Raw genomic sequence first — 16,345 nt, 5'->3', positions numbered from 1 at the left:
ATTTTTTCTTTTTAATTTTTTATTATGGAAATATTTTCAAAAGTAAATAAAATAGTAAAAGAAACCCCCATACACCATTATCCATTCACAGCCTATCTCGTTTTATCTATATTCATATCCACTCCTCCCACCTTACCCTGGATTATTTTGAAGTAAATCCCAGGCATCACATGATTTCTCCTGTATTTCATTATGTTATCTCTAAAATATAGGGTCTCTTTTCTCTGACCGCAATGAAATTAGTAATCAACAATAATAAATTATCTAGAAAGCCTCACATACTTAAAAATTAAATACATTTCTAAATAGTCCATGAATAAGAGAAAAAAATCACAAAGAAAATTTGGAATATTTTGTACTAAGTAATAAAAATATAACAAAATGTGTGGAATGCAAGTAAAACACAGCTTCAAGGGAAATTTAATAGTTTTCATTGCTTATATTAGACTAGTTTAAAAATCAATCACCTAAGGTTTCACCTTACGAAAATAAAAAAGAAATGTAAGCCAAAAGTAAGTACAAGGGAAGAAATAATAAAGATCAGAGAAAACATCGATATAAACAGAAAACCCAAATTACCAAATCTGTAATGAAAGAGGGACTTCACTACAGAAGCTACAGATGTGAAAATATACGTAATAAGGGACTATTATGAACAACTCTGTGCTAATAATAAATTCAACAAATAAAATGGACAAATTACATAAAAATACAATTTATCAAGCACAAGATGAAATATAAAATCTGAGTAGCTCTATATCTATTAAGAAAATAATACTGGTTGGTGAATAATATCAAACACTTAGGGCAGAATAACTACCAATCATATAGAAACTGTCAGAAAACAGAGGGTGAAGAAATGCTCTGTAACTTGTTTCATCAACACAGCACAACTTTGATACCAAAGACAGTGGCATCGCAAGAAAGAGAATTATAGACTAACATCCTTCAAACTCAAAGACCTAAACTCTTTAACAACACAAAAAGCATTTGATAAAATTCAATACTATTTATAAAAAAAATAGATGCTAACAACCTATGTCTGACTGATAGCATCTTTAAAAAAAACCTACAGCTAACATTTTACTTAATGGTGAAACACTGAAAACACTTTCTCCCAAGACTGGGAACAAGTCAAAGACGTCCACTCTCACTACTGTTCAACATTGATTGAAAGGCCCTAGCCGGTGCAGTAAGGAAAGAAAAACATTAAAAGCATGAAGATGGAAAGAAGTAAAACTATTTTTACTCATAGACGACATAATTAGTTATATAGAAAATCCCAAGGTATCACCAAAACTTATGAATTTAGATATAGAATACATATATAATATACATAATATACAATATTTAAAAAATCAATTCTATTTCTGATTACAAAAGCAAACAAATGTTAAATAAAAATTTAAAAATAATTCCATGTACATGGTGTCAGAAAACATGAAGTGCTTAGGACTGTATTTAACAAAAAGTCTGCAAAACCTCTATACTAAAAACTACAAAACATAGTTGAGAGAAATGAAAGAAAACCTTAAAAAATGGACTAGATCATGACTTGGAAGTTTCAACGTTATTAAGATGTCAATTCTCTCTGAACTGATCCAAACCATAATCCCAGTAGGCATTTTTTAGAATTAGAAATTGACTAGCTGATTAAAAAATTTAAATAATAATGCAAAGGACCTAAAATAGCCCAAACAATCCTGAAACAGAAGAATACAGATGGTGGATTTACACCATCTTACTTCAAGTTTTGCTGTAACACTAGAGTAATCTGGTATTGGCATGAGAACAGACAAAGGGGTCAATGGAACAAAACAGAACCTAGAAATAGTCCCACACTTACAAAACCATTTAGTTTTTTAGGGAGAGGCCAAAGGAATTCAACCGGCAAGAATCTTTTCAAAAAATGATGGTACAACAATTGTACATTCATATGGGATGAGAGGAGAGCCTCAAACCCTACATCATTCCACAAACAAAATCTAATCATAGACTAAAAAGTAAAGCTAAAACTATAAAGCTTTTAGAAGAAAACATAGAGCAGTATCTTCACAATCAGTGGGTCGATAAAGGTTTCTTCAGCCAGACACAGAAAATAATCATAAAACAAAAAAACTTGTAAATTAGACTTCATCAAAATTAGAAATTTCTGTTCACCTTAAGTTGAAGAACCACAATCAAGCTTTCATATTCCTTTTTGTGCTTAAACTGCACTTACAGTTATCAATATAAACATAAAGAGAAGAATGTCTATTTCTGAAACCAAGTTTTTATTGTTTTGAAAACTTTTTGAAGTATAATAAACATAGAGAAAATCACTGAACCACAAGTGCACAGCTCAGTGCATTTTCACATACTATCCCATAAAATCAGACCCAGAGCAAGATTAAGAATCAGTACTAGCATGCTGAAAACTCCCTTGTCTCCCTTTCCTGCCACTCCCTGTCCCCTTCAAAGGTAATCATATCATGATGTCTAACATCACTGGCCATAGCTCAATGGATTTTAATTCTTTAAAGCTGACTAGAATATACAGAATAGGTATTGAAGAGCAGTTAATGTACAGATATCTTGCCTCAAGATTCAAGAGGATGAAAAATTTATCAATTAAATGAAACACAATTTCCAACACAGCATACCTTGCGTTAAGAATGCCCTCCGTCTAACCCCTATTCTTCCCTCCTATTGGTAATTGTTATATGTCCTACAAAACCCAGAACCTTCCTTGATTCTCTAGTTTAGATGTTTACCCTTCTAACATTCTCTGTGCACTTCTATCACAGTGCTTGGCACACAGTTATTATAAGATTTATGAGTCTCTTTCCTCATCAGCATGTAAATACTTAAGGCCAGGGACCTGACTTGTTCTGTTTCTTTACTTTTAGCTACTCTATTCCTGTCAACATGATACACAATAATGACTGTTAGTTGAAAACCCTGTGGTCTAGAATCTGTTAAGTGAGTAAAATTATTTAAATTAATATCACCAGGTCACAATAGCCTATATCTATGGGTAAACAGAAGGGCTGAAAGCTCCAAAAGCAAAGATTACAGTAATTATTCAAAGCCTGAAAAGACAAATTTGGACCCATAGTTTTACAACAGTAAAAACTAAAGTAAAATCTCATGGAGTAATGCTGTTTAATGGTATGAATAATTATTTACTAATGGATTAACATAAAGAATATCTTCCTTTGAAAATAAAATGAGATTCTAATACCATACGGAAAGCTACGCTTCCAAAACAAAAAGGCATATATTTTTACATACTCAAATGAACAGACAGATACAATGAAAATCAAGTGACACAATCTCATTTTAAGTGCATATAAGTAACATGAATTTCATCACATCAAAATAGAAATATTAATTTTATATGAACTAACATACCACTTTTATTATACTCAATGAAATAATAAGAATAACTGAACCTTTAACTATTTAGTGACAATTACTGAAAAAAATATATCTATATAAACAACTGAGATAGACTTAGTCCCAAATAAATGAATTTATAGAGAAATTTTTGTAGGTCTACATACCACCTTTACTTCTCTTTAAAAAAACTAATATTTTTTTACAGACAGTTGATACAAACAATATTCATTAACTTTCAATTAATGTGTATAAGTGAGAAAAACAATTCAGAGACCTACACAGTTGACATTCTTAAGTCAAGTTGATAATAATGATAAAAAGAGCTTCACTTACTGCTATTTCTCTACATGCCGACATAGAGATCCCGGTTCCTTCTATTTGTTTTAAAGCATAGTCTTTATCATCTTTCCTGTAAAAACAAAGTTATTTTAATATATAGGGAAATCTAAATTTATGTGCATTTTAATAAAATATCAAACATAAATCACATATTTAATATACATTTGACGCCTCTCACATATATTCAGAGTGTAATACAGGAAAAAGTTTTTAGCTAATCTAGTTCAACCCCATTATTTGATGAGAGAAGTTAGATTCAAAGGAATAAAAAGACTTGTCCAAGGCTCCACAGTCATTTGCAGAAGACAGAGATTCAGAGATAGAGTTCCTGACTTCTGGTAATAGGATGCTTCTGCTCTAACATGTATACACTTCCTCTCTATGTATGCATGTGACTATGTACACGTAAAATAAAACTTGCTTTTTAAAACCCATTCACATATTAGTGGGTTAAAAAAAATGAATGTATCACTAAAGCACAAAATGGTTATAACTTAAAATGTGTTACTGTCCTCTTACCCTCCACGTGCACCCCCCAAATACCTTCAAAGAAATTCGCTCAACAAGTGTTTATTGAGCACTTACTATGCATCCAGAACTGTGCTAGGTAATAGAGATACAACAGAGTTCCTTCTTTTAAGCTTTCTATGTCTACTGGCCTAAATAGATAAATAACTGATCTACCACAATACATTATAAGTACTATGATAGGTAACCAGAGAAGTTACCCCAAAGTTACTTTGGGCAGGGGTACCCAAGCAAAGACTTCTCAGAAGAAATACCACCTAATGAAGGACTAACTGGCAGTTCTCAAATTTTTTGGACTCAGGACCTGTATTCTCTCATGGTTATTACTGAGGACCCTGAAGAGCTTTGTGTATCAATGTCAGAATTATCAGAATTCAAAAATGGAAACTTTTAGAAACAGAATATAAAAGCACATATTCATTAGCGATCACAGCAATGGCATCAACTTATGTTCTCTTTGGGAAAAATCTACCGTACACTCATGAGAATCAGTGAAAAAAGGGAAATAATCTCATAGCACTATTAGGAAAACAGTGTTGACCTTGCAGATCCTCTGAAAGGAACCCACCTAGGGGTTCCCAGATCACACATTGAGAACTGCTGGTGTGTGTGTGTGTGTGTGTGTGTGTGTGTGTGTGTGTGTGTGTGTGTGTGTGTGTGTGTGTGTAGAGAGAGAGAGAGAGAGAGAGAGAGAGAGAGAGAGAGAGAGAGAAACAGAATGAGAGAGAGAGAAACAGAATGAGAGATAAAGAGTGGAAACAGTGTGAAGGCACATGAGATGAGAGCAAAGAATTTGAGGAAATAAACAACTGGAGATGAGGCTGGGGATATAATTCGAACCAGAAAATGAAAGTCTTATTACTTAAGGAACAACAGGAAGTACTCCATCAAAGATTTTTTAACAAGAAAATATCAATTGTATTTTAAATATCTTTGGCTGCCTTTTGAATGCTGGGGGGCTGGGTAAGAATAGGAGGCAGAGAAATGAGTTAAAAGTAAACAGTGTTAAAATTACTTGGGTGAGTGAAAAGGGTAACTATTGCATTGTTCTGTACACCTGAAACTAACAATAAAAAAAAAAATTTTACTTGGGTGATGGTGAGGGCTGCTGCAAAACGGTGGGTTAGTCTAGAGAACAGATGTATGTACTGGAGAGATGTGAAGTAGAACCAATAGCACTTGGTGATTGAATATTGGGAATAAGGAAGAAGGAGGAGTCAAAGGTAATGATTTCTCCCTCAGGCAACAGGTTATTGACATTATTCAGTGAAATAAATAAGAAACATAGCAGGAGGAGAAGATCTAAGGCAGCGGTTCTCAACCTGTGGGTCGCAAACCCTTTGGGGGTCGAATGACCCTTTCACAGGGGTCGCCTAAGACCATTGGAAAACAAAAAGATATTTACATTATAATTCATAACACTAGCAAAATTACAGTTAGAGAGTAGCAATGAAAATAATTTTATGGTTGGGGGTCACCACAACATGAGGAACTGTATTAAGGGGTCGCAGCATTAGGAAGGTTGAGAACCACTAATCTAAGGAAACAGGAAGATGATAGTCCCATTTTGTGTAGGTTTAGTTTGGGTACCTGTGAGACACATAAGTGGGGATAGCAAGCTGAACAAACATGTCTAAAGCTCAAGAGAAAGCTGAAGACACTTGATTTACTGTTATGAGCATATACGTAGTAATCAGAGCCATGAGAGTTGATGAGGTGAGACCAAGGAGAAGGGCCAGGAAGAAAAAGATTTTCAAGAAGGGCAGAAAGTAAATAGTATCTAAAGCTGCAGAGAGGTCTAGTAAGGGGCAGACAGAGAAGAGTCCATTGAATTTGGCAATGTTGAAATCACTACTGGATAGTGGACGAGGCTAAAACAGCTACAGTGATGTAGGGGCAGAGTCTACATTGCAGAAAGCTAAGGAATGACAGGGGCACATGTCAACTGAGATGATGAATTAGGTAATCCTTTGAAGAGGAGAAAATATGACAGCAGCTAGAGTAATACATAAGGTTCAAGAATAATTTAAGATGGAGACTTGAGTATGTTAAGTAAGTACTAACAGGAAGAGCCCAGAGAAAAGGAGCTGCTGATACAAGAGAGAAAAAAACTAAGAGAACAAAGACTGAAACACTGAGGAGAAATTAGATTCAGGGCTAGAAAGAGAAGTTCTCCCATTGTAATATGAAGAAAGAAGACAGAGGAAAGGATAGATCTAGGTGCAAAGAAGTTGTTCAGAGGCAGAAAACTGGGGGAGTTCTCATTTTGATGGCTTTCATACCTTTTGGATGTTGGAAATGAGGTCATATGCTAAAAGGGCAGAGATGGTAGAGTTGGAGATCTGAATAGAATGAAGGTTTGACTGAACAAATAACTCATAAAATCTATTCATTTAAGTTCATTTAATACTTTATCTTAAATGGTTATTAAAACGTACATAGCTTTATCTTTGCTTTTACACCCTATTTTATCCCTAATCCTTAGTCAGGAAAACAAATCCCAACTACAGCATTATTTTTCTGGAAAAAGATTTGTTTTATGACAATCAGCTTTATAATATACTTTCTAATAAAGAAAGTATCATTGGCACTCATTATCTTAAAAATTCAATAAGAATATCTGTACTTGATGTTCACTAAGTCTGAATGAGTTCTGAAAGACTTAAAGAAAAAGTTAAACAGGGTGACACAAAAATAAAATGAAACTGGGATCAGAACAAGTCTATTAGACACTTTCACAGACATAGTATTTAACCTGATGGTTAACCCAAGAGTATAACAGATTCTTGTTTTATCTACTGTTTGAGGATAATATCCTGGTCTTGAGCCCTCTACAAAGAAAGAGTGGTGAGAAAGGAAAACTATCAAACCAAAGACTTAACCCATTCACCTCCTTAACAACAGGCCCCCAAATTTGTCATTTAAAAATGGCCAACTTGCTATATAAGAATTTCTTCTCAATGAACTAAAAATTCTAATCTATCAGTCCTCTCCCCATCCTTCAGTAATTATATATTTATATTTATAAAAGTAAATTACCAGAAATAAAGGTGAAATGGGAGGTATACAAAAAACTTTAAAAAGATGTTAGATTATCAGAAGTTAACCTCTCCTTAAAAATCACCTAATACAATCACCATCAATATATAATGGTACTTTGTGATTTACAAAGCACATTTATCTATCCATCTTCACAGTCATCTTTTAGTAAAAAGGCACTCTGGAGATGAAAATGGTTTGTTCCCTAGTTTCGCTCATGATCCTTATATAAATAAATAATTGCAATATAGTGTTCTAAGTACTATAAATAGAAGGGGTGACCAACTATACCTTGAAAAGTTGAAGCAAGATGAAAGAAAACTTCAGAAAGAGTCTATTTAAGCGGGGCTTCTTAAGACTTCAGAAGTTTGTCAGGAAAGGAGGGAAGGGTTGGGGAGAAAAATGAGTAGTTATAGGAGACATCCCAGAAAGTGGAAACAGCATGGACAAAAATAAAGATGTACACACAGGGTCTGCCATGCTCAGAGAATAGCAAAGAGCAGCAGCAGCAGTTTAATATCATTGAAATATGCTGACAGCCCTGAGGACTGACGGGATTTTAGAACTAGGCAGAGGTTTAATGGGAAAGGGCCGTTTATGCCACTGTCTCCAAAGAGGGTTGTAAGAGTATATGTATTTCACTTCGGGAATGTACACAACAAATGCGTATGAAAAGACAACATCACATAAAAAAAGAAAAGCTGGGCTGGCCGAGTGGCGCGATGGTTAAGAACTGGCTTGGGATGCCAGAGGGCCCAGGTTCGAATCCCACATATGAGGGCCAGTGACACTGCCCTACACAGCTAAGATGCTGAACAACAGCTCAACCTGGAGCTGGGTTGCCTTGAGTCGCCGGCGACGACGTAGGCTGCAGCCCCTGTGTCAGTGGGTTGCCATGGGCTACCGTATGTAGCCAGCAGCCAGCGTGAGCGGCCAGCAGCTGCAGTGAGCGGCTGTCCAGAAGCCGGCGACTGATCTGCCTCGCCCGGGAAGAGCGTAATGATGGTGCCAGCTTGGGCCAGTGAAGCAACGTCCTCCACAACTAGACTGAAGAAAAGGACAGCAACTTGTCTGTTCCCATTCCCCCAATTCCCCAGCACTGTTCCCATCCCCCCAATTCCCCAATAAAAATCTTTAAAAAAAAAAAAGAAAAGAAAAGAAAAGCTGAAAGTATGTCATGTGAGAAGATCAAAAAGAGGGTGGTGAACATTTGCCTTGAACAGATGGGAGGAGTAAGACGAAAATATAAAATGGCTATAGAGGAATGGTTAAAAAAGAATGAGCAGTGTTTGGGGAAAACAGAGTATTGAACACCCATATCCAACTTCACATTCTTCCTAAAACCCTACTGAAACTATGGTAAAGGGAATTTTTAAAGACATAAATCCGTAAGGATGAAAAGTGGGAGAGAAGATAGCATAAAAATTTGGAAACTAGAAAGTGGACAAACAGTAGCTAATGATTAAGAGAATCCAAGAAAACTAAATCAGAAGCTAACAGTGAAGAAAGGTGAGAACCAATTAATTTACACAGTAAAATCCTCTAAAAGCAGAGAAATGAGAAGAGTACATGATACCCCTGGAACTAGAATTGGTCAGATGAAAGATAAGTCGAGGAGATGTCCTAGAAAATAGAACAATAAAACTAAGAGAAATGTGAAAGAAAAATAGGAAAATTAAGAGAACCAGTCCATGAAATCCAATATATAAATAATTAGGAGTTCCAGAAAAAAAAAAAAAGAACAGAGAAAATAGAGGAAGAAAATGTGCAAAGTAATTCAAGGAAATTTTCCAAACAGAAGGACAGGACTTGTAAAACTAGAAGGTCCAATGAGTTCCCAACAAGTGAATGGAAACAGACCCACATCAAAGCACAATATTTAGACATTTCAGAAAAGTACAGACAAGTAGATTTTACAGGCTTCCAGTGGGGCCTGGTAACAGGCCCCTTAGAAAGAATCAACTCTACTACTCAGCCATGAGAAACAAGGAAATCCTGCCCTTTGTGACAACATGAATGGACCTTGAGAGCATTATGCTAAGTGAGATAAATCAGAAAAAGACAAATATTGTATGATATCACTTATACGTGGAATCTTAAAGTCAAACTTGTAAAAATGGGGGGGGGCGGATTGGGGAAATGTTTAAGGGTATAAATTTGAAACCAGTAGATAAGTCCTGAGTTTTCATGCACAGCATAGCAATTACAGACAACAGTACTGTATTATAAACTTCAAAGTTGCTGAGAGACTAGGTCTTAATTGTTCCCACCACAAAAAAGAAATGAAAATTCTGTGATGTGATAGAGGTGTTAGTTAATAATGCTAGGTGGTAATCATTTTGCAAATGATTTTATATAAATCATTTGATATATAAATTTATCAAATCAACACACTGTACACCTTATACTTACACAATGTTATATATCAACCACATCTCAATAAAATAATTTTTAAAAAAAGAGAAAGGATCAGGAGTCAGGGTTTTTGGACTTTCAACAGCAGTTTTGGAAGCCAGAAGTTCTAGACTGGCTCTGCGCTGTATACAGTCATGAAGTATTGATGACACTGTCAGCCGATATGCCTTGGAGTTAAGCTCTGTGTAAGAGTCTGTTCAGGAGGATTACACCGTCAGCTGGGATGATAGGAAAATGTCATGGAACAGTCAGCCAGCCAGATGAAGGAGCTTGCACCAGAATGTAAATCAGGGCCCTGCTTCCTTCATGGAAAAAGGCATTCTTAAGGGAAAAATAAAATAAATAAGCAGCTGAACTAATCACTGTGCTTAGTTATGTAGTAAAAACTGTGAGTTACGTAAAGGTCAAGGTGTTAAATTTAAGATTTACTTCTCTTTATGGTGCAATAGTTTGGAAGCAAATCATAAGCAACTGTCGTTGTATGCTGAGATATGACGGTTATTGAGGGGGAAAGGTCTGTGTGAATGCTGGATTTCAGAGTGAAATCTTAGTGACTGTAAAGATAATAAACCACTTTGGCCCCAACCCTGTAAAGGTATGAACTGAACCACCTGACTTGCTTTAGTGTGATACTTCTGGTATTCCTAATGATCTTAATAGTTTCAACTAGGGAAAGAATACTCTTAAATATATATTATTGGGCTTTAATGATATTTTAAATCATTTTTAATAAATTTATTTACTTAAAATGATTAAAGGTCCTAATAATTATTGTTCTTATTGCTGCATTTTCAAATACTGCCTGGAACTATTGCTTACCTTTAGATACCATGACTAAGGTTCATGTATTACATCATTTAAAATTCTTCTTGATTTTGCCTTTTATGAATTTAGGTCCTCAAATCAAAATAAAACTGGCGAGGTGTCTTTTACATCTAAAATATCTTTGGATTTCCTATTGTGAAAACTGTTCTCTCCAAATTGATTTATTTTGACAAATCAAAACAGAAGTTCAGTCTTTATAGTTAAATGCAAATTTAGTTAAATTAATTAGTCAAATGCAAATAAAATACATTAACGTATGTATGTTGAGTAATTAGGTACTTTAAGTTAAGAAGAGGCAGGCTCATGTTCATATACAAAAACTGGTACAATTGTTTCAAATGATTTATTGTTTCTAGGTTTTTTAATATCCTTGTTAATCTGGGACAAGCATAGTACTCTTGATGGTAGAAATCAAAGTTCTCACTATGCTCTAACTCCCTGGCTAATCACTGACTGAATCCTTGTACATTAACTGTGCATTATATATCAATAGAGGAGCCATTCTCTTCCATTCTAAGCATTCCACTTAACATAATATTCCAGAGCTGTTCAATCTTCTCACCGATAAACCACTATCTTGCTAGATAATTAACCAGCTCTACATGCTCTTAGATTAGGCAACTGGCTATTTTTGAAACATCACTTGGGAAAGACTGTACTGGAACCCCCATGGAAATTACCTTGCTGTATTGTGTTAACAACTAAAACAGCCATAAAACTCCTTGGATCCACAGCTCTCAATTACAGTGACAACACATCATCGAATTACTAGAAGGCTGTTCCAGCCAGAGACCCGAAACTGAGAATTCCTAAGAATCCTCCAGATGACGTTAGAGAATGACACAGCTTCTACCCAAGACCCCTGATTAAGCTTCTACCCAGGATCCATAGAACAAAGCCTAAATGGCCGGAACCAAAGATTATCATGCTCTAATCTGCATGCTCTGATTTTTCTTCCCCCAAACTCTTTTCTCACCTCTCTACTGGTTTAAGTTTTTGAACTATTAACAGATGCTTGTTATCTTTAACACCAATCCCTATAGTCTTGCTCTTTGCATCCCTAGTCAATTCCTATGAGTCCAATTGCTGGCTACAATTGGCTCATGATATCCCTAAACTATGCAAACAGAGCAACTGTTGAGATTGTAGCCACTTTCTTTTAGATGCCTCAGCTCACTCTGTCCTTGGGCAATTACACTCAACTTCCAAGCAACTCCTTAAACAGCAGCTAAAATCACTAAACACAACAGAGCCCCTATGATGTCAAAACTAGGAAAGTTTCTATCTTCACAAAACCACACTTGGGACCTCGGTTCTTGGCTAAGGGGTAGATTAAAACTCTGTTAATAATCTCTCAGCATTTGTCAGTGTTAACAGTGCTCCAATGTGATCTCCAGAGTGTTAAATATGCACAACCATTTTTGCTTCAGATGATTCAATAACTAACCTTACAACAACAAATATACAAAGAAAACTGACTTTAATCTAACAATAGATGAGGTTTTCTGAATAGTCTTGTGATCAACAGAATTTTGGCAACAAAGATCTGGATTTTATAGAACAATGTCCTGAATGGCTGAATCTGGCCCAAAAGAGGGCCTGAGAAAGTAAAAATAAGCCCCACTGATAAACAGATTGCAATATCCTTCACAGATGAGTGGCAAGGCCAGGAGAAAGGAAAACAGGAAACCAAAGTTTTGCCCAAGGCCATACCACAGCTGCAAAATGACTAAATGGCCCTTTTTAAGTGATGACTGCATTCTTACTGAGGAGTCCCCAGCTCTGCTTCACCCCTCCTGCTCTTGAACAGAATGCTGTCTCCAATCCAGACTGCTGCCCTGGCCTTTCCTTAGAACCCTGCAGCCTAGACCAGACCAGACCCTACGAAGCCCCTGACCCCTCCCTCCCTCCCTCCCCCTGAGGCACCTCACAGTGTCTAGGTGTGTGTTCTCCCATGCTACAGCAGGCTGATAAACTTTCTTTAGCTGTAGGTGCATAACTGGTGGCCTTTATCATTCATTATGCCTAATGATCTTACATTAAATTACAAAGCATTAAAGCAAATTGAAACACTTCCTTTCATTTAAATTGGGTAAATTCTGATGACAGCGCATTCTAGCTAGCCACACTACATTTTGCTTAAAATCCTTTGTCATGTTAACATGTTCTGATCTTTTGATCATTCTGACAAATAAAACCCACAAATTAATTTTTTGGTTAATGACATAAGTTTATTTAAAATATTATTAGAACTACTCCCTTGGCAATTCGGGGGCCTGGCACTGTTTTAGTCCCTGAGACAGCAATGCACAAGAGATCCAACAGGACTGACTTACCAGTTTCTTGGCAGCTCCAGGTGCTGAGCTCCAAGGACTTGAAAAGCTTCATATAAACCTAGCAATGAATATTTCTCATCTGCATTATCTAATCAAACTCAAGCTAAATGTCTTAGTTCTCATACTTCAAACTCACCTTTACCTTGTTTGGAGAAACAGCTATGCAGAACTTAGATAAATTATTTTTAACCTTGGACACTAGAAAGAAACTTTTGGTCCTTTCCTGTCTGGTCAGTTACAAGATGACAGTAACATGATCAGGTATCACTGAATGTGGGGTTTTCCATCAAAGCAAGCTGCTTATCAATAAATTTTTCTTAAATCACCTTCCCAAAGTGTCTTTTTTTCTGAACACAACTCTCTAAAGAATAAAGTTATACTCATTGCATCTTGACTTCAAGAACCATACTTTGACATTGGTCATTTATAATCATTCCTTTCTCCATAATAGTCATGCTAAAAGAAATGAGCAACACCCAAAACAAAAATTAACATACAATATTTTTCACCCAAATGGTTGACCTTTCCTGCTTTTTCAAATAGCTAATTTATTTCTACATGTCCCCAAACATTTTTTTTCTTAAAAGTACTATTACATCAGGCATGTGAATACACCTGAATATTCTTAAATGTTCATGTGTTATACACCAAGTAAGTAGTATTGTAAGTGCTCAAGACTGATATGCTATTAAAACACTCCAAAACTATCTTTTCCCCCTGAATCAACCTTCTAAATTCTCATCAATATAGCCACCAAATCAAAGCTACTTTTTACCCGTCAATAGCACTCCATAATTGAAAAGAATGTTATGAATGCTCACTGTTGAAAAAAGAAACAAGATGAGATCTTGAGTCATTATATTACAGCTCTGCCTCTCACCTGGAGATGTTTTATCGCACCATTAGTAATACAATGTTAAACCTGAACATATAAAGAAAAATCTAGCCACAAAGTTTTTTCTACTTAAAAAAAATTTAATATCTCACTCTTGCATTCTATTTTTATTATTTCCAGTATCTTTTAAGACTAACATTTAAGATCACTTAATGGTTCTCATTGAAACTGATGAGGATATGGAGGAATGGTAACCCTTATGCCCTTATGTGTTGTTACTAAGAATACAAACTGGTACAAACATTTTAGAAAAGCAATCTGGAATAGTGTATTATTTTACCAGGAAACCATTTAGTCCTAGGCTTTTTGTTGGGAGGTTATTGATTACTGATTCAATCTCCTTACTTGTTTCTATCTGTTCAGCTTTTCTATTTCTTCATGAGTCAGTCTTGGCACATAGGTAGGAATTTATCAATTTCTTCCAGGTTACCCAATTTCCTGACATATAATTGTTCATAAGTCTCTTAACAGCCTATGTATTTCTGTGGTATCAGTTGTAATGTCTCTGTCATTTCTGATGTTTATTTGAATGTTTTCTCTTTTTTTTTATTTAGTCTAGCTAAAAAGTTTTGTCAATTTTGTTTATCTTTCAAAGACTCAGCTATGAGTTTCACTGATCTTTCCTACTGTCTGTTCGGTCTGGACTTCATTATTTCTGCACTGATCTATGGTATTTCCTTCTTTCTGTTAACTTTGGGCTTCACTTCTTCATATTTTTCTAGTTCCTTGAGGTGCAAAATGAGGTTGTTTATTTCAGATCTTCCTTGTTTCTTAATGTAGGCAGGTGTTTCACTATAAACTTCTCTCATAGAACTGCTTTTGCTGCATCCGTAAGTTTTGGTATGTTGTATTTCCATTTTGTTTGTTTCAACATACTTATTTCCCTTTTTATTTCTTCTTTGACCTATTGGTTGTTCAGGGGTGTGCTAATTTCCACATATTTGTGAATTTTCTAGGCATCCTCCTGTTATTGATTTCTAGTTTCATATCGTTGTCGCCAGAAAAAAATACTTGGTATATGATTTCAATCCACTTAAGTTTGCTAAGACTGGTTTGTAACCTAACATATGAATTATGTGTGCCTGAGAAGAATGTATATTCTGATGCTGTTGGGTGGAATGTATGATACATGTCCCTTAGGTCTGTCCATTTGTTCTAAAGTATGGTTCATACTGACTTCCGCATGGATGACTTATTCACTGCTTAAAGTGGGGTACTGAAGACCCCACTATAATGTACTGTTGTCTATTTCTCCCTTCAGATCTGTTAGTATATGCTTAACATATTTGGGAGCTCCAATATTGGGGGCATATGTATTTACGATTGTTATATCATCTTGATGAAATAATTCCTTTATCGTTATATAATGGACTTCTTTATTTCTTATTAAAGCTTTTAAGACTATTTTATCTGATATAAGTATAGCTACCCCTGCTCTCTTTTGGCTATATTTACTTTTAATTCTTTTGTCCTTTAACCTTTATCCTAGAGTTAAGAGGTTAACACACCACATTAAGTATTAGAGTTTTCTGAATTTGACTATATACATGCCTTTACCAGTATGTTGTATATTTTCATGTTACTAATCAGCATCGTTTCATTTCAGCTTGAAGTATTGTTTAGCATTTCTTGTAAGGCAGGTCTAGTGATGATGAACTCCCTCAGCTTTTATTTGTCTGAGAAAGTCTTCATCTCTCCTTCATTTCTGAAGGACAACTTTCCTGAGTGGCATTTTTTTTTTTCTTTCAGCAATGGATCGTCCACTCTTTTCTGGCCTGTAAAGTTTTTGCTGAGAAACCCATTGCTGGTGGTATGAAACCATCTCTTTTCAATATTTCTTTCACCAATTTACTTGAGGTTCTCATGTATATTAGGCCTCTTGTTCATCCTTTACCAAGCATCTATAATGTGCTAGGTGAATGGTGATGGAGATATAAAGATAAACATGGCCTACCCTATGCCTTTAATATACTTACAATATAGGTGAAGAGACTGAAATAAAACTAGTAGAAAGGTACAAATTCAAGTCCCCTAATAAAATAATAACTAATCTAACCTAAGAATTAACTGGATGGAAGGTAATAATGATATAGCCAAGTAACTGGTTTTAAAAGAAGAGGAGCTTGAGATGACAGCATTCATATTAAAATGTTCCATGGAGATTTCATTTATTCAACCATTTTTAATGCACCTCTATCATTTGCTAGATCGTGTTCCAGATGTTAAATATCAGCACTTCCCAGGCACCAGGTCCCCTGAAGCAAAAAAGGAGCTTGCTACTTAAAAGGGACTGAAACTCAAGCTGATGCATCATAAACAGGAGAGAAAATGATGAAAGGTGATACTGAGGGTCGGGTGTGGGGGAGGGGGGAGGTCAAGCACAAATCACCCAGAACTTGTAGGCTGTGTGAAAGATTGAGTAATCAACAAACGCAATGAGAAGCCAATGAAGAAACATGATTAAAGGGGCATTTTCAGATTACACCGGATGCTATGTGAAGAAAAACATTGAAAATAAGAGAAGCAGGGTGGCGAGAACAAGTTAAAAACCTATGGTTCAGGGCCGGCCGAGTGGCATGATGGTTAA

At 35.6% G+C, this 16,345-nt stretch overlaps 1 protein-coding gene across 6 annotated transcripts in view; it reads right to left on the bottom strand.

Moving 5' to 3' along the window:
• Positions 1–16,345, bottom strand: part of CDK8 (cyclin dependent kinase 8) — a 112,798-nt gene that overhangs the window by 54,004 nt on the left and 42,449 nt on the right. For all 6 annotated transcript variants that reach the window (XM_019651468.1, XM_019651469.1, XM_019651473.1 and 3 more), the window contains exon 2: positions 3,715–3,790. In XM_019651468.1, coding sequence (XP_019507013.1) covers positions 3,715–3,790 — 76 coding nt within the window. The remainder of the gene's footprint in view (positions 1–3,714; positions 3,791–16,345) is intronic.

Source organism: Hipposideros armiger, unplaced genomic scaffold, assembly GCF_001890085.2.
Source record: "Hipposideros armiger isolate ML-2016 unplaced genomic scaffold, ASM189008v1 scaffold_160, whole genome shotgun sequence".
Lineage (NCBI taxonomy): Eukaryota > Metazoa > Chordata > Mammalia > Chiroptera > Hipposideridae > Hipposideros > Hipposideros armiger.
Note: the sequence above shows the minus strand (reverse complement) of the source record. Positions and strands in the feature narration are given on the sequence as shown.